The 18,447-nt window shown below is 41.5% G+C and overlaps 2 protein-coding genes and 3 non-coding genes across 6 annotated transcripts; all 5 read left to right on the top strand.

Moving 5' to 3' along the window:
• The first annotated feature begins 2,113 nt into the window (after positions 1-2,113).
• RPL17 (ribosomal protein L17) lies at positions 2,114-8,166 on the top strand. Its single transcript, XM_063295834.1, has 7 exons — positions 2,114-2,182; positions 4,117-4,169; positions 4,256-4,296; positions 5,602-5,736; positions 6,339-6,437; positions 7,178-7,369; positions 8,078-8,166. Exons 2-7 carry the CDS (start codon positions 4,130-4,132, stop codon positions 8,123-8,125), a joined length of 555 nt encoding a protein of 184 aa, XP_063151904.1. The 5' UTR covers positions 2,114-2,182; positions 4,117-4,129; the 3' UTR covers positions 8,126-8,166.
• LOC134492655 (small nucleolar RNA SNORD58) lies at positions 3,970-4,037 on the top strand. The gene has a single exon (XR_010067510.1). It is a non-coding gene; the product is annotated as a small nucleolar RNA SNORD58 (small nucleolar RNA).
• Positions 4,868-4,935, top strand: LOC134492654 (small nucleolar RNA SNORD58). Its single transcript, XR_010067509.1, has one exon. It is a non-coding gene; the product is annotated as a small nucleolar RNA SNORD58 (small nucleolar RNA).
• Positions 6,203-6,268, top strand: LOC134492653 (small nucleolar RNA SNORD58). Its single transcript, XR_010067508.1, has one exon. It is a non-coding gene; the product is annotated as a small nucleolar RNA SNORD58 (small nucleolar RNA).
• A 3,792-nt stretch (positions 8,167-11,958) lies between the features above and the next one.
• On the top strand, positions 11,959-17,162 carry C2H18orf32 (chromosome 2 C18orf32 homolog). Of its 2 annotated transcripts, none has more exons than XM_063295835.1 (3): positions 11,959-12,046; positions 14,800-15,048; positions 16,353-17,162. In XM_063295835.1, exons 2-3 carry the CDS (start codon positions 14,830-14,832, stop codon positions 16,425-16,427), a joined length of 294 nt encoding a protein of 97 aa, XP_063151905.1. In that variant the 5' UTR covers positions 11,959-12,046; positions 14,800-14,829; the 3' UTR covers positions 16,428-17,162. The 2 variants fall into 2 exon arrangements, with proteins under 2 accessions (XP_063151905.1, XP_063151906.1); XM_063295836.1 differs by lacking the exon at positions 11,959-12,046 and adding an exon at positions 12,202-12,291.
• Positions 17,163-18,447: the final 1,285 nt, after the last annotated feature.

Below are 18,447 nucleotides of genomic sequence, written 5' to 3' on the forward strand. Positions count from 1 at the left end.
CTGCATAGTTAAAGCAATGGTGTTCCCCGTAGTAACATATGGCTGCAAGAGCTGGACCATAAGGAAGGCTGAGAGAAGGAAGATCGATGCTTTTGAACTGTGGTGTTGGAGGAAAATTCTGAGAGTGCCTTGGACTGCAAGAAGATCAAACCAGTCCATCCTCCAGGAATAAAGCCAGACTGCTCACTTGAGGGAATGATATTAAAGACAAAACTAAAATACTTTGGCCACACAATGAGAAGACAGGACACCCTGGAGAAGATCCTGATGCTAGGGAGAGTGGAAGGCAAAAGGAAGAGGGGCCGACCAAGGGCAAGGTGGATGGATGATATTCTAGAGGTGACAGACCCGTCCCTGGGGGAGCTGGGGGTGTTGACAACCGACAGGAAGCTCTGGCGTGGGTTGGTCCATGAAGTCACAAAGAGTCGGAAGCGACTAAATGAATAAACAACAAAAATGCTAGAAAACAAACATATTTGTATCTGACTTTCAAGGCACTTAACGGAAGGAACAAATTATAGTTAAGGAGTAAGGCATTTGCTTTCATGCTGATGTGGCCAGATTTAGTAATACCTGGATTATGTATTAGTTAAAGCTAATTTTTTAATTCTACTATTTTTAGATTTTTTAAATTTTTATTCTGCTATTCAATTAAAAAGCTTCCAGAGTAGGTTACTTTTAGGCTGTAAACTGGATCCAAACAATACTATATAATAAATTACAATTACTTTAGTTAAAGAGTGGTGTGCAATGGGGGATGTGTGAGATGGCTGAGTGGATTCATTTACTGGATTTCTGTGGTTTAGTGGGTCATATTCTTAACCCATGAAAAAAATGGAAGTCATGTCCACCGACTTGCAATGTAAAGATAAAAATGAGGTGCTTGGGAGGCAGGGTGCATAGCACAGAAGCAGCCAGATCATCTTCAAAAAGTCTAAACAAAGACATGGCTAATACTTTAAGGAAATCTCTTTCTTTTCTCTGAAGGAATTTCTCATTCTGTCTTCATCTTGTGCAACTCTGAATCTTACATATCTTGATATTTCTCAAATAATAATAATAATAATAATAATAATGCATTAAACCTGTATGCTGCCCAACTCTCAGTGACATTATCATCATCATCATCATCATCAAGTCCTAAGGAAAACTCAGCATGGCAGGTGCTAATCTTGGCTGATCTCAACAAGCTAGCTGAGATCCAGTCAGAAGACATCTGGAAGATGGCACTAATTGCATATGGCCTCCAGGGAAGAAACATGGATGAGCCCATAATGTCATGAGTTGTTGAACCTGACTTGAAGAAGGCTTTCTCAACCAGCTACCCAGCCTTGGCTGATCTTGACGAAGTTCAGCAGGATCAGACCAGCTTAGGACTTGGATGGGAGATGCCCAAGAACTATAGAATAGACTGGGAAAGCTTTATTTTTACCTTTATTTATATTATTTATTATTGTATTTTTATACTGGGTATTTTATGGTGGTTGTTTTTAATTGATTATTGTAAACCGCCCAGAGTCCCCTGACAGGAAGAGATGGGCAGGGACAAATGATGGATGGATGGATGGATGGATGGATGGATGTGAAAAAGCATCCCAGAATGCAGCAGTGGCAAATCCCTTCCATACTGCTGCCAAGGAATCAACATGGGAGCACCATGCTGCTACGAAGCCACCAGATTAAGTTCAGTGTCAGGTAATCTGTAGGTCATATTGTTTGCTGAAAAGAGTCAACATTCTACATCAGTGTTTCTCAACCTAGTCAACTTTAAGACCTGTGGACTTCAATTCTGGGAGTTGAAGTCCACAGGTCTTAAAGTTGCCCAGGATGAGAAACACTACTCTACATCAATAGACTGTGATTTTTCCAACAGCTTTCCTAATTAGAGCTTAAATTTTCCTCTGGAGATTGTACTGCAAGAGAGTTCATCACAGAATAGCAAACAATGATCAATTAAACATCAGTGTTACAGCTTCCGCCACTGATAATGCACTCCCATAAGAAGGTACACAGTCCCTGGAAACTTTCTTCGCTTCATGCTCGGTAATGGAACTTCTCCACGATCCCTTTACTAGTGTGCTTGAGGGGGAAATGAAGTCCGCTTGGGAGACTCGGAAGTGACGCATACGACTCCCAGAATGCTCTGGCCTTCCTTTTTCCCGGCGGTAGCGGCCGTCTTAAGGTGAGCTATATGGCGCTGCGCCGCGCCTTCGGTTTTATCCGTAGTCGTGGACCGCCATCCGGTGATGAGCCCCACTGAAGTTGGCCCATACGGAGAAGGGAGGGGTTAAGATGGACGACCGCTGCGGTATTTTCATGTTTTAGAGCGGGGAAGAGGGAAAATGGACGAGTGAAAACCGGGGGAGGGGGTATTGTGGAAAAGTGCCCCGGATGGAGGGGCGATGGAGGAAACCATTCCGTTTGGCTGATGGGGGGGCATTTTTGCAAATCATTTTTCCCCCTAAGGGGGAGGTCTCCTCACAGTTTTGCAAAAGTAGAGAGGGTGGGGGGCAGGCATAGTTTTGAAGAAGGGACGTTGGGATCCCTAGGGCGACGTTAGGGCGCTGGGGTGCCCGAGGTGTGGCTGAGTTACAGCTGTTCAGTATTGCTCCTCATGGATTCTGCCGCCTGGAGCTCCTGAAAGTTGCCGTTTAGGAACGGGGAAAGCTACAATTTTCTCCTCCTCCCGCAGTGGAAAAGGGACAAAGATGCATGAATACAATCTGGAGCTTACAGGAGTCGTTGCTCCTGTTGCTTCTGGGGAGTTGAGGATTGGGTCTTTCTCAAGTGATGATTTGCAGGGCTGATGGATTATAAATGCTGCGGTCTTCATGGCAGAAAGTAGATTTCAAGGAAATCTGGGTGAGAAAAAGAGCAGAATTGAACTTGTTCTTTGGAATTGGTGTCTTTTGCAATGCAGATCTCTCCAAGTGTTGAACTAATTGATTTTGTAGTTCGAAATAGGACTGGTTAGTGGTGTTGGGAGAACAGAGGGAACGTAAACTTTTTGTGTAAACCTTTTGTGTAGTCATACGGTCTGCTAAATCTGAGTTACTCAAGGGCAGGTGTGATGTTTGCATAACAGGCTGCAGAGAGAGAGACTGTTTTATAGTTAGTGTAATAGATTGGGTCACAAAACATGCTAAGACATTCATTCATTCATTAAAAAGGTTTATATGGCCTCCCAACTCACTCATGGTGACCCCTGGTGCTTACAAAAATAAAACCCCAAATACAAAACCCACTACACCCCACCCGCCTGGTGGCAACAGCACATTGAAACAAGCCATTTTATGGGCTCCGCATCAACCTGGGATTCCCAGCCCCACTGGCCAAACCATGTCTTCAGGGCCTTTCGGAAGAGTATTAAGGTGGGGGCCAATCTTATCTCTGCAGGGATGATGTTCCATAGGGAGGGAGCCACCATGGAGAAGGCCCCCCTTCTTGGACCCACTAGATGGACCTTCTTAAAGTGGGGGGGACCCATAACATACCCCACCTCTCCGATCTGATGGGAGGAATGGATCTAATATTCAGATAGGAGGTCACAAAGAAATCTTATGAGTGTTGAATTTTTGACTGAGAACCAAAGAAAAATCTTGGAAGAAAACTGGCAGAGAACCAGCATGTTGTCAAGAAAATTACATGGATGGATCCATCAAATCCCCAGAATCCAAGTTTAATTTGCAGGCTGTCCCTAGTGTAATGTGCTGATCAAGCTGTGTTATAATTTTAATGATATTTTGCATTGGCTCAGCATTTAAAATAAGGGCAGAAGAACAAGGGTAACTATTTATCATTGTCTTAAAAACGTCATTGTTGCATTTTAATTCATTGCATTTAATTAAATATTCTGATTCTAGGGTAATCAAATTGAGATATAACAAAGACTGAAATCTGTTTCACATTGTGTGTGAGTTGTTAGGGGGGAAGAGGGCTGTGTGGGGTGCTTCTTGTGGTAAAAACAGGCTGCACTGATGACTTTCTTAGGACACCTTTGGATGTAAATAATGAAAACACTATGAATTCTGAGCAGCTTTTTTCCTAACAGCGCAAGAAGGCATAGATAATTTACTATTTCAAGTCTGAAATACGATTTTTCCAAATTTTGCTTAGGTGAGCTCTGAAAATGGTCCGCTACTCACTCGATCCAGAGAATCCCACAAAGTGTAAGTAGCATTCTGAAGAGTGTATTTCAAAGGTTTCAGTCACAGGACAAAAGAAGTTTTATTTTTTGCTTGTTTTCTTATTGCAGCATGCAAGTCAAGGGGTTCCACTCTTCGCGTCCATTTCAAGGTATGTTAATTGGCTCTTCCCCCTGACAGTGAGGAATGGAAGGAAGTGTATATTTTGATGGGAGTACATTGTGTTAGATTGCGTTCAGTCTCAGCAGTAGTTCCATTCTCTCACGTGCCAGAAGGCGCTGTGGAGATCCCTCCTGTCCATGGAGACTCTTCACTAATCGGCAGCCCTGGCTTTTGTCCCCCAGAGACATCATTGGTGGGCAAGCTCCATAACAGATGAGATTCTCCACTACAGATACTGGACTTGTGTATTTGGAAGGTGACAAAAGGGGCAGGGCTACCACAGCAGTGGCTCTTCCTCCCCTTCTGCCTCTCTTTTGGCCATTGCTTTTATTACGTGCACCTTCCTTCCATCCTTTATTACTTGCACCTTCCATCTTCCACTACTATTGTTATTTGGGGGGGAAAAGTCTTTGTTTGTCTTAATACTATAGTACCTTTATTGATTTTCCCATGGTCGGGCAGCCTATCAATGATGATTCTTGCTCTGTTTGAAATTCTTGGTACCAACTAATGTGGGGAATAATTGTTTATTTGAGGGGCAGTGGGGAAGTATGTCTTAACTGCAGTGATGACCATCTTAGGACACCTTTGGATTTCTCATGAAAACAACTAAGTGGATCTGAGCAGTTGCTTCCCTAAATAATTTTGCAATTAATTTGCAAAACTAGTTTGGGGCTTCAAGGTTATAATCCATGTGCCTTTTTGAAAAATAGACAATTATGCAGTTATCATAGTATCTATCATAGAGTGTTTATTTGCAAATGATATATCGTGAAGTTGGAATGGACCATGGTGGGCATCTAGTCCAACCCTCTGCTCAGTGCAAGATCCACTAGAACATCTCTGACTGATAACCCTCCAGCCTCTCTTTGAAGACCTCCAGCAAAGGAGAGTTCACTGCTTCATGGGGCAGCCTGTTCCACTGGCTGACAGCTGGTACAGTCAGAAAGTCCTTCCTGACATCTAGCCTGAACCTCTTTCCTTGTAGTTTTAATTCGGTGGTTCTGGCCTGCCGTCTGGAGCAGTATTGAATACAGATAGTCCTTGTTTAGTGACACAGTTGGGACTGGCAACTTGTTTGTTAAGTGAAGTGGTCGCTAAGTGAAACCATAACTGTTTATGATCTTACTTCAGCTTTCCTTTGCTTTACAGACCTATGAAGGTTGTAAATGTGAGGACTGGTTGCAAAGTTACTTTTTATCGCTGTTGTAACTCTGAATGTCGCTAAATGAGGCAGTCACTAAATGAGGACTATCTGTATGTCAACTCCTTTTACCCTTTCCATTTTCTTTAGAACACGCGTGAGACTGCCCAAGCTATCAAGGGTATGCACATCCGGAAAGCCACCAAATACTTAAAGGATGTGACTCTGAAGAAGCAGTGTGTTCCATTCCGGCGTTACAATGGTGGAGTTGGCAGATGTGCACAGGTATGGGTCTCAAAAATTCGGGTGTGTGTCTGCCTGTGCAGGTCTGAGTTAATAATTTCAGGAGAAATTCTCAAAGGGCGTTAATTTCAAGTTGTAGTGATGAGAATATCAGTAAAGTTAACTGAAAAGGCTGACAATTATTGGTATCTTGTTTAGTTTCAAAGAGTTCACGAAAGAACTTGTAGGAAATAGAAGGTATTTATTTGGTGCATGTGGTAAAACTTTCTCTGGACTGCATTGTCCCTTGTTTGCAGACTTTCATTGTTTACAGCTGGGTTGCTGAGCTGGAAAGATAAAGGCAGATATATTATTTGGATTTTATATAAAACCTTAGTATCGTTTATCTCTTGCTAGAGTAACTGTGAACGCAAAACATGAATGCTCTTGAGTAGATTCTCTAGTTATAAAGCTGTTTGGATGTGATGTATTTAGAATCCTTTCCATTTTCCCCTACACATTTTTAGGGTTGCTGTGATGACTTTCTTAGGACACCTTTGGATTAACCATGAAAATAACATTGATTCTGAGCAACCTGTAAAAGCAGAAAGCATGAGAATGTGTTTATTGAAAAGAAAATTTACACTAAATTTGTCATCTTTCAGGCCAAGCAGTGGGGATGGACCCAGGGCCGTTGGCCAAAAAAGAGTGCTGAGTTCCTCCTGCATATGCTCAAAAATGCTGAGAGCAATGCTGAGCTGAAGGTAAAATTAAATGCAGGTCATTATGCCACTTTTCATGTAACGCTAACTATGTTGTGACAGCTGGGATTTTTTATAAACCAAAAGCAAACGGATGCAAATATGATTTAGTATTCTATGTGGACTGAGTTGCTAATGTGTGTTCTCAGCTCTAATGGAGATCCACTTCGTTTTGCATCAAGGTTCATTGGGGACCTGATAGCAAGGAAGAACATAGTTATAATCCATTCTCTGGGGGGCAAGGAGAATTCAAGAAGGAGGATATTGTTTTTCAGGTCTTTCTCAGTTCTGGTATCTTGAGATTCTTTCTAACTGCAGTGCTTGAAGCTAGGAGATCTACTTAGATTTTTGCTTAATGGAGCAAGTGAGATAATTCCAGAAGAGGATTGCAACCATGTTGAATGGGAAACAAAGGGATATATTTTGTTTGGTGAGCTAGGTGATAGAGAAGGAAAGATGTATGTGGCGTAGAACTGACCTTAAGGGAAGGATTGCCAAACATGAAATTGAGGGAAAATTGGCTTCCAGATTTTGGAGAAAAGCATGATCATAGGGACCTTTGGAATCACTGGTATAAATGACCCTAAGCTATCACAGACTATAACTAAAATGTATCATTGAAAGAATTTCATTCCTTTCTGTAGGTAATTGTGACTGCTTTGAGAAAAGGTATGATTTAGTCTGAACTAGGGGAACTGTTGCTAATGGTTGTAAAGAGAACTTTCCAAAATGTTTTTCCCCAGGGTCTGGATGTTGATTCGCTGGTAATTGAGCACATCCAGGTTAACAAAGCCCCGAAAATGCGCAGGCGCACTTACCGAGCTCATGGGCGCATCAATCCTTACATGAGTTCTCCCTGCCACATTGAGATGATCCTCACAGAAAAGGAGCAGATTGTCCCTAAACCAGAAGAAGAAGTTGCTCAGAAGAAGAAGGTGAGAACCATCCTACCCAAGAACCTTTTCTCAGCGTGCGAAAAACCAAAGGTCACTTTGGTATACTCAGTAATTAAATAAAGCCGTTTAAATACATTATTAATACAATTTTATACATGTTGACTCAGGTGAATCTATTAGATGGGCCATAATTTATTGTCCACATGTTTGGACTTGCAGATATTTTTCAGTCAACAAAATGTTGCTGTGTATAGACAAAATGTGTGTGCAGTGCAGTTGGATTCATTGTTCCAAAGGTCTGAAGGTTCACAAATGTAGTGGTTATGAAGTCTAGTAGAAATGTAAAAGTATCCTCTCTCTAATTTTATACATTGATATCAAAAAGAATTTAATTTCCATTTTTTAAATTCTTCAGCATATTCAGGGCATGAGCCTTGGTTTAGGATTTTGGCCTGTAACAAGAATCAAAAGCCAGGGATCCTCCTTTGCATATGAACACATGATACGTGGAACTGTCCTGGTCTGTGTGTGTTCTAAGGCTGGGCAGGAAAGACCAAATGGGATTGGTTGACTGCATGCTTGCTTGCTTGCTTGTTGTAAGCCAGCAGTGTGAGGAATTCTGGCTTGATGTGATACCGAAATGCATTACGTGGCTGCCTTGATGGCTACTGTTACGGTGATAAGCTTTTGCAAATGCATATGATTGTGGTGAATTGGTACCGATTTGTTGTATTATCTATTTTCCAGATATCCCAGAAGAAATTGAAGAAGCAGAAATTAATGGCTCGGGAATAAACAGTGATGCAATTTACAAATAAAACTACAGTTTGATTTAACACACATCTCTTTATGACTTACTTCTTTGCGATATCTTTTCAGACAAGATTATACTTCACAGATTTCAAGCACACTTTTAATTGAGCTTACCTGAAATGTCATGACGTAGATAAATGTAACAGATTTTTCAAATATACCTGCACTGAAACGGTATAAAATACTGTTTTCCTGCTTCTGGGATTGCTCCTAAATGTGATAAATTGGCTGGTGAGTTGGTTGTTAGAATATTTGGCCAAACACTTATCGTTTATTTCCTTGTGATAGAGCGCCAATATTTCATGAAACTAGAACTGTTATAATAGCACAATCCTGGAGGTGAGGAATGGGTACTTCAGCCTTCCCATAAGAGTGGTAGAGTGTTTTTCTTTCCAGCTACATGGAATGCAGTATTTGCTACTGGATCTGAATGGCTGGATTTATGAATCATGCTCGGCTACGAGTTACTGACTAAGCCACCAAGCTTTATTCACACGTTATGCTTAGTGGTTAGTCCTGGTTTGCAAACTACAGTGGCTCCAAATCAAGTTTTCCTTTAAAAAATACTGCATTGGATCCAGCAGCAACTGTTCCACCAGGAGATACAACCCAAGAGTGTTGTTCAGAACAGCGCAGAGGGTTTCTCCCCTTCAAAGTTTTTTCTCACATCAGAAGCTGCCAGCTGAAGTCCAGCCTGTGAGTAGATCATTGCCAGTCTTCCCCAGGGCCTGCCATAGACAACCCTGTGGGTGGTTAATAGTCTAAAATTGCTCTTCGCTCCTTGAAAACTTCGGCCAAGACTGCTGTTGTATATATCCTAAGAGAAGGATTTGTTGGAGGACTTCTGAACAGGCGTGTACAAACACATTTTTTTTGCAGCAATGTTTTTTGAGCAACCTCAACAGTCCTCCCAGAGACGATAAATAATGCAAGAGAATCTGACTGGGATATGCAAGTAGCATGTTCAAAAGATAAAATTAACAGGACTATTAGAGATTATTTATTTGTTAATAAACGTGCAGGATTTGTTTTAGTACATTCCAGAGTTTCAAATGTCCTTCAGGTTTAAGACTTAAATGATGGCTCCTTTCAACACTAGCTGCAACCCCAAAGACTCATAAACGCATTGTGGCATGTGTATGGCCATTGATGGATATGTTGCTTCGCTAGCACTACTGAATCGGGGATGCAATAATACGGATGCAGACAAGAATAGCTTTTTGTTGCCTTCTAATGGCCAGCTGACTTTTTGTATCCCAGATGTGTGAGCCATAGATTTGCGGCTCAAAAGACAGCGTGTTTCTCCCATGTGGAACTTGGTCTAAATCAGTATTTTTCAAATGCTAGCTGGGGAATTCTGGGAGTTGAAGTCCACACATTTTAAAGTTGCCCAGATTGAAAAACACTGGTCTTAAATTAACAAAATGGACATGGGGCTGCAGGGATGTTGTTGAAGCTTTGCTATAACATTTGAACAGGACTGCTATACTGTGGATAACTCAAAATAGCTATAAAAGCTGCAGCCAGCTACAGTGACTAATGTGAAGAACCTAAGGAAGGGATCCAGTTTTCAAATACAATTTTCTTACTGGGAGTCTAAAAAAAACCCTGCTTTACATTCTCTTATAAGAATTGAATGTGTCTATAAATACTGTATGGTGATCAGTAGAAATGCCAGAGGTGGGAACATTCTGTTGCACTTCTGTGTTGAGTGAAGCTGCCTCTGGATTTCCTTGTGTAATTCATAAAGATGGGGTAATCCTCAGAGCTCAAAACTGAAATACTTCGGCCACATAATGAGAAGACAGGACCCCTGGAGAAGATGCTGATTCTGGGGAGAGTGGAGGGCAAAAGGAAGAGGGGCCGACCAAAGGCAAGATGGATGGATGATATTCTAGAGGTGACGGACTCGTCCCTGGGGGAGCTGGGAGTGTTGACGACCGACAGGAAGCTCTGGCGTGGGCTGGTCCATGAAGTCACGAAGAGTCGGAAGCAACTAAACAAATAAACAACAACAATCCTCAGAGCAGGGAAGCATGCCTAAAAAGAAAATGGGATATCACACTTGAGGAATATGCACAGTGATATCCTTACGGTGCCACCTTTTAAATACGTAATTCATATAAATATACCAGAATCTTAAGAATTGGGAGGGGTTGTAAATGCCATTAATTCTACCTCCGTGTAAGAATCCATGAGAAAAGGCTGTCTATCTGATTACGTCCAGCAAAAATGGAGGCACTGTTATTCTTAGAAGTTTTCTGTAGCATTCAAAATCTGCTTTCTTGTCACTTAATCCATGATCTATGTGTCCTGTACACTGGGATGACAGAACAAGTGTTTCCTTTCTGTGCAACATCTTTTCAGGATTGCAAGAGTGGAAAAATTACCCCCTTGAACCAACTCACAAATCTTATTGATGGTCCTCACTGTTCTCTTAACATGTTTCAGTTTTTCTCAATCCATCTTAAAATACAGTGCCCAGAACTGGACATGGCACTTGAGGTGGTTTGATCGATGTAGTGTGGACAACACAGCTTCAAATTTGTGTTACAAGCATGACAGAGTGGAGAGAACTGGGCAACTCAGACGCATGCAGGATCAGTTTGCATTGCAGGAAATTTGTGTCAAGGTCTTCCTGAATGGATTGAACCAAGGTAGTGCTTCAGAATGCCCTGGGCATATAAAATGCCCTGGGTACATCCTAGGATCTATACTAGATTGAGAGAAAAAAGGAGATTCTGAAGATCTTTTCTTTTTTTCCTAGTTCTTTGTCTGCATAGAGCAACATGTTTTACTGGCTGTAAGTACAGATAGTCCTCGCTTAATGACCACAGTTGGGACCAGAATTTCAGCTGCTAAGCAAAGCTGTCATTAAGTGAATCAGACCTGATTTTACGACCTTTTTTGCGGTGGTGGTAGTGAAGCGAATCACCGTGGGTGTTAAGTGAACCACATGGTCATTAAGCAAATCACACGGTTCCCCATTGATTTTGCTTTCCAGAAGCCATCTGGGAAGGTCGAAAATGGCAATCATGTGACCACATGATGCTGCGACAGTCATAAATGTGAACTAGTTGTCAAGCACCCAAATTGTGATCATGCGACTGTGGGGATGCTGCGATGGTTGTAAGTATGAGGACCAGTCGTAAGTTGGTTTTTCCAGCACTGTTATAAGTCCAAACTGTCACTAAATGAATGGTTGTTAAGTGAGGACTACCTGTAGGAAGAACTACAAAATAAATTTGCATCTGTTAAGCTTCATTTGCAGCTATTCTAAATTCCAAGCCTCCTCTGCCATTATTCTAGGCTCCAAACACAGCAGGAAGAAACCAAGAGCTATATTCGTCATTTTCCCCGTAAGTGCATGAGATTTTTGCTCAGAACGACCACTTTAACAGGCTGAAAACCACTGATTTCGCTCTTTCAGCAGCAGCATGGCGTGCATTATTTTTTTTTCGGGTTTTTAAGGAGAAGCCCTTGCTCGCTGCACAAAAATACTGAGACACCCCAGATAGGAGGAGGCTTAGCCGGCACAGGCAAGGAAAAAAACGTGGGCTACAGCCCGAGGAAGAAGGCAATGGCAAACCACTTCTGAAAGACCTTGCCAAGAAAACTGCAGGGACTAGTCCAGGCAGTCACCAAGAGTCAAAAAGCTGACATACAAAAATGTCCCCTAATTGTTACTGGCTGCAAAGCCAACCGCCTTGAGCCCTCGCAGGGGCCCGAGCTCCCTCTGCCTCTCGTGTCATGGCGCCCGCCGCAGGAGGAGAAGCGGCAGGGCGGCCTCTGTCCCTTACGTCTCGCGCCGCCTGCTCTCCCATTGGTAGAGTTTCTTTTCCGCCTTTCCCGGAAGTGAAGCGGCTTCCCTCTCCCCGCGGGAGACGTTGGAGATTTGCGCAGGTAAGTGCGGCGCGAGGCCGTGGGGCTCCCGCGGGGCAGGTGCGCGGACCGAGCCGCCGTTCCTTCTTCCTAGCGCCTTCTGGCTAATTCCTCTCTCCCCGAAGGCAACACGAAGCCCCAAACTCATTTGCGTATTTTTTTGAAACTGTCACCTTAAATGTATGGGGGAGTGCGAGGCTTTCCTTTAAGACAGAGGTTGCCTTCAACCACTGGAAAGACCCCAGTTAGAAAGCTCATCCCTGCTGGTATTATATAGCCTTTCAATTAATAATCCATTAATAATGGTTCATTAATGGTTCATTAATGAACTATGTCATTAGTTCATTAATAATGGATGATTATAAGGCTAGGTAGAGAAAGGGTGTTAGTGGCAATGCTGTCACGAACTCACTCATTTTGTTTGGTGAGGAGCATAACTTGCTGATGTGATGGACTACAGTTTTCAGAATCTGGACCAGTGTTTTTCAACTTTGGCAACTTTAAGATGCTGGCTGGGGAATTCTGGGAGTTGAAGTCCACCCATCTTAAAATTGCCAAGGTTGAAAAACACTGATGACTTTTTTCCCCTGGATGTTGGTGGGAAGCTAATGACAGTAAAGGTTAAGCCTTCCTTGATTCCTGGTGAAAATGTAGGCATGCCCATAGAGTTTTACTGGCAACAGTATGGAAGTTATTTTCCAATTATCTTCTTCCAGGATGTTTTTTCTACTTCCTAGTTTAGCCTACAGCCCTGGGGGTTTCCTGGTGGTCTCCCATCCAAAGACTAAGCAGGCCAGGTTCTTCTTGGCTTTTTTGAAATCTGGCTTGAGTAGAGAAGAGTTTCACTTACTGTGATGCTAGTATGTGTTTGATTTATTTCATGATTCTCTCCTCCAGTTTTTCCCCAGAACAAAAACCTTGTGAGGTAGGCTGAACTGAGAGAGAGAATGACTGCCTAGCATGACAAATGGGTGAACTTGAATCTGGGTCTCCCAGGCGCCAATCTAACATCTTGGCTGCTCTTCCACAATAGCAGTGCAGTGATAAAATACAGCATAAATAAATGCGTTGATATTTGTTTAACCTAGGAGTTATTATAAGACACTGGAAGGACCTTTCTGTATTTGATTTGTAGCAATGGATTGATGATACACAGTGATTGTCAGCTTTTGAATTACTCCTTTTTGAGGACTTTTTTGCACTTGAGTCAATGGTTTTATTTATGATAAAATTTCCAGACTCATTTTCTTTTCTTTATAAACAATTATGCATGTACGGTACATTTTTCATCTTCTTTAGTATGATATAATGAAATAACATTTTAAAATCGAGAGATTACCCATGGAGTAAGCATGCTTCTAAGTGATTATCTCAGGTTTGGTATAGTTAACTAATTAAAACTGCAATTCTCTTTTCATGTAGCTGGTACGTGGCTCAGCTTTAGATAAAACACCTAGCAAACATGAATATGAGCAAGCTGTAATTAAATGAGTGCGTTGTCTCAGTGCAGCAAAGGTCATTGTTGTTTTCAGCAAAATGCAAATAAAAGGAGTATTCTGACACTCTGTAACAGTGTCTTATACAATATATTTGCATTTAAATATATGAAAAGCAAAACATTTGAACTAGTTACGATCTAGAACCCCAAAATGGAAGAAGAAACTATTCATGATCATTTAGAACAAAAACAGCAGTTGTTTTCCTTGGGGAGAAGTTACAGTTAGAGAGAAGTGCCTGTTTTTAAAAAAACTGGGTCACTACTGTCACTGGGTCACTACTGTCCCTTTACAAAGCATTGATTGACAGGTCAGCAACCTCCTAGAATAAACTATAACTAATCTAAAATAGGTCATGGGTTGCCAGAATCCAACTCTGTAATCCCTACTTCAGACTTAATCATTTTATGCCATACCAATAATGCAGCCAAAGGCCCTGTGTGTGCATGAAGTCAAGAAGGCCGACACAACTGCACAATTGAAGCCCTGCACCTTTTTACATGAATTACATAAAAATCACGTTAAAAAATCACCCGGTCACCTCCCCAGAGATGCCCCTGTAATGGCCTGAAAACATAGTCAATAGAATTCAAGATATTTGTGTTGAGATGTAGATGCTATAGTTTCTGCATTTGCAAATGAAGTTGAATTTATTATTATTATTGTTTTAATAACAATGTCCCATCTACTATTTCATATACAATTGAGACAAGCTGAATTCAAGCCAGTGGAGCTCTTGGATAAAAATATATTACAAAGTGCTCTGTATTTCTAATTATATTAGGCAATGAAAATATGACTTCTGTTTGGGATTAGATTTCTCTCACCAAATTATGAGAATATATTTATGGTTTTACCCATATTCACTAGTCTGTGCACTTTTAATGAACACTAATGCACCCCATTAGCTTTGCTACTTTGTTGTTGTTCTGTAATAACTGACAACAATTGTCAGAACAAGAGAATGTGGTATTTAAAAGGTTTGCTGGGTCACCCCAGTTTATGCTGATCCTGGGATGTGAATGCATGCTGAATTGCTTTCCCCGGTCTGGTGCAGCCCAAATGGGTAGGACCAACTTACAGAATCCCCCAGCCAGCATGGCTGCCACCTAGGGGGTTACAGGAATTGAAGTTCAACCTATGTATAATGCTTCCAGTTGGAGAAAGCTGTCATCCAAACAGAGTTGGAAAGTGTGCCCTCCCCACAACCCGAATTGGAGAGGATACACCTAGTCTACAGAATGGTTTCAACTTACGGTGTTCTGTTCACTCTTCCAGCACATTTTTAAAGCCACGCTCAGAAGAACCATGGTTTGTGTTCCCTGCATCGTCATTCCAATTCTGCTGTGGGTCTATAAAAGGTTCCTGGAGCCGTATCTCTATCCCTTCATCTCTCCTCTCATTAAACGCATTTGGCCGACGAAAGCAGTGCAGGAAACGCCAAAGCAAGACCAATGGAACAGCTCTGGAAATGGGTGTGATTCTTTTGAGCAGGATTCTTCCAATGATCAGCCAGAACTTTATAAAGTAAGCATTACCCAGGCAAAACGTGTGTGTGTGTTTTGAAACAGATAAGCGATTCATGTGGCTTTGCTAGTTATAAACAAATCTTGCTTATGTGATGCTCTCATTTTGACACACCAGCTTCTCTGTTTCCCATCCTCCTGCACGAGCCATGCATTCCCTGGAGTAAAATACTATATCCTGGAATAGTCATGGGAAGAAAAGGAAGCTATTCGTTTTGAATTTTACTCTGGGATGATTTTTAAGCTTGAAGGTCTTGGCAGCAGTCTCACTCCCTACCCCGTGGTCTTTGCTCTGATGTTCCCATCTTGTGTATATTTACCTATGAATATTCCCCTTGGAACAGAATAAAGATTGCCTCTAAGTCAAGGAAACAAAAATGCTGCAGAGGATTGGAAAAAGCTTGGCTTTGCAGCGGATGTGGTTGCAGCTCTGCACACGCTTGGATGCTTAACTGTCCTGTTTAAAATGCTTGTGTGAAAGCAAATACCACTGTGCTTTAGGGTGAGGTCTAGCAACATGGGGCCTGTAGGTGCCAGGATGTCTGGCTGTGCCTAAACAGTGCTCGAAGTCTCCAAAATAATACTATTAATAATTAATAATAATTAGTATTAATAACAATTAATTATTAAATAATATTAATAATTAATAGTCCGTGGAGTGGGCTGAGCCACTGTTAAATTTTCTTTGTCAAAAACCAGCTGAGCCACATTTTTTTGCCATTTTGTAAAAGGGTTGGGTTTTAGTGTTTGAAGGGACAAAATGAGAACCATAAGCTTTGCTGAAGTTGAAGGTGCTCAGTGTACTCTGCCCCATCACCCCCGGCTCACTTTTCCTTTGGGGAGCTTAAAAGATAAATTTTTTAAGCCGGCCAGGCCCCCCCACACACACACACACACGCTGAAAAATTGTCCCTATCTGCTCAGGTGACATCACTAGGCATGCCTTGTGTGATCCATAAAGACTACCCCCCCCCAAATGTTTTCTATGTCTACAAGGAGGTTACCTTCTCTGGTTTTAATATATTTCCATTGGTGGGCATGTGTGGCTGCAGGTAAAGTGGCTTAAAGGTATTAAAAAAGCAGTATGTGATAAGAAAGTTATAACACTAATCAGTGATGAATCCAACCCATCTCCCCCCCAAGGCTGTCTTACACATGATCTGAAAGGGACTTGATCCTTCTAGGACCAAGAAAAACATCTTAGGGCTAACTAGTCACCATTCTGGTTTTTCTCATTCAAAGCTCTGACAGAATGAATGTGCATTTAAAAATCTCTTTCTTTTCCCCTCCCTCCCTGTCTTTCAGACCAAAAGCAATGGCATTGCAAATGGATTTTCTGGAAGTGGGCCCAAAGAAGACTCTGACAAAAAGACAGATTAGTTATGCTTCTGCTGTGGGGTCAAGGCTGTTATAAGAAATGAACTGACAGTGTTGTTCCCACTTGGGTATTTTACTGATTGCACATTTACCTGAATGGAAATCTGGAGTATGTATAGATACCCATCCACTCACTCAAGGGAGACTTGGAATAATTCTAGCTCTGTCACTGAAAAAAAAATTAATATATTGTCTTGCTGTTGTTGAAATTCTGGGTGGCTGGAACCGTTTCCAGTGCAGTGCAACTAAAGAGTGTTAGCAATTTTAGTCTCCGTATTTTATTAAAACCGTCAATGTCAAGCTTGCCGCTTGTTTCAAAAACTTTCCTGAAACTCTGTGTACGTGGCTACTCATAGGTTGGTCTTTTAAAAACTAAAAAAAAGCACTGTAAATATTTGAACACTAATAGTAAATATAATGGTAGTTACTAGCTTGCTGTTTCTAAATTCACTTTTGCAGAGCTGTCCTAACCGATTGTTTGCTGGTTCTTCACGGTGGTAGAGAACAAACTTTTGAAAAGCAGCTTTTACTCATTGAGGAGACAATGCCAATACAGTAGAACAAAGGGGAAATGTCCTTTTTTGGTGTTTTTGAGCTTCTAAAGGTTGAAAAAAGCTAAACCCAATGAACAACTCTTTATGCAAATTCCTGTATTTTGGTAAATAATAACCACCTGCCTAACATTTAGAATAACTCCCAAATCTGTAATACCAAATAAACCTGTTTATTGTTGTATTACTTTCTCTGCAATGTAAATTTTCATGTTGGTGCATTCTAAGATCCATGTATGTTTTCCACACAGTAACAGGGAAGTTGCATTTCTCACGTGAACTAAAGATAACACCTTAAAACAGTGTTTCTCAGCCTTGGCAGCTTAAGATAGCTGGACTTGAACTCCCAGAATTCCCCAGCCTGTGCTGGCTGGGGAATTCTGGGAGTTCAAGTCCATACATCTTAAAGTGACCAAGGTTGAGAAACACTGCCTTAGAATATGCCCAAGAATCCTTTTCAATTCAAGGCATTTTTCTGGAGAATGGGTGGGTGATGTGGGAAAAAGTCTCTGGGGTAGAGAGCTTATTATTTACTTGAGAGTTCCATTTTAGTGAATCAGGAGACTCTTTAACTGACTTAGAATTTGAATAAAGTGTGAAAGCAATATATATATTATGTGCTGAGTCAGCAATGATTCCCCCCCTTCCTTCGGACACCAAAATTAGACACTGATTTTAGGTTACACCCCCCACCCTCCAAAATTAAGAGGAGACAATTGGGTTGAATTTAAATAACTCCCCTTCCTGCAGTTGTACTGTTCTTTTTTTTTTTTCAGGCTTGTTGTCCATCTTGTACTGTTGTACCAATAATGGCATAAGAGCACAAATCTCCTATTTGTGCATGCAATGGATATTATTTTTCTTTATTAAATGTATATGCCTCCTGATACCCAATGACTCTGGGCACTGTGTTGAATAGTGCCATGCAAAATAATTAGGTTAGCTGCAGATGTAACAGGCATTTCTGGAACTGGAAAAGTGGGCCAGGCGGAGGTGGGGGTGAGTTAAGAAATGGCAAATTTGTACAGCATATGGCTTTTCGGTCTCCCAAGTGAAAGATGATGTCAAGTAGGTAAAGCAGCTTCTCTGCTGAAATAAGAAACATTTACTAGCTCCAGTGGAGCAGCTTCATATTCTGAAAACAGGACCTTCTTTCCACTCACAAATATTCCTTCCTTGAGATTGATGAGATACACTCGGAATAATCTGGAAGTAACAGGCAACAGGCCTTAGAAACTGGCACAAACATGAAGCTGTTTCTGAAAGGAATATGATTCTGAGCTTTTTCTAATGATTGCAGTCCCAACTGTTGTTATTTTAACCTGACTTTTTAAAATATATAACTCAAGGCGGCGAACATACCTAATTCTTCTGCCTATTTTCTCCACAAGAGTCCTGTGAGGTGGGTTGGGCTGAGAGAGCGGGACTGGCCCAAAGTGTTCAAACCACCTGCCTTTCAAGACATGACTACC

The sequence above is a fragment of the Candoia aspera genome, chromosome 2 (assembly GCF_035149785.1).
Source record: "Candoia aspera isolate rCanAsp1 chromosome 2, rCanAsp1.hap2, whole genome shotgun sequence".
NCBI classification, from domain to species: Eukaryota; Metazoa; Chordata; class Lepidosauria; order Squamata; family Boidae; genus Candoia; species Candoia aspera.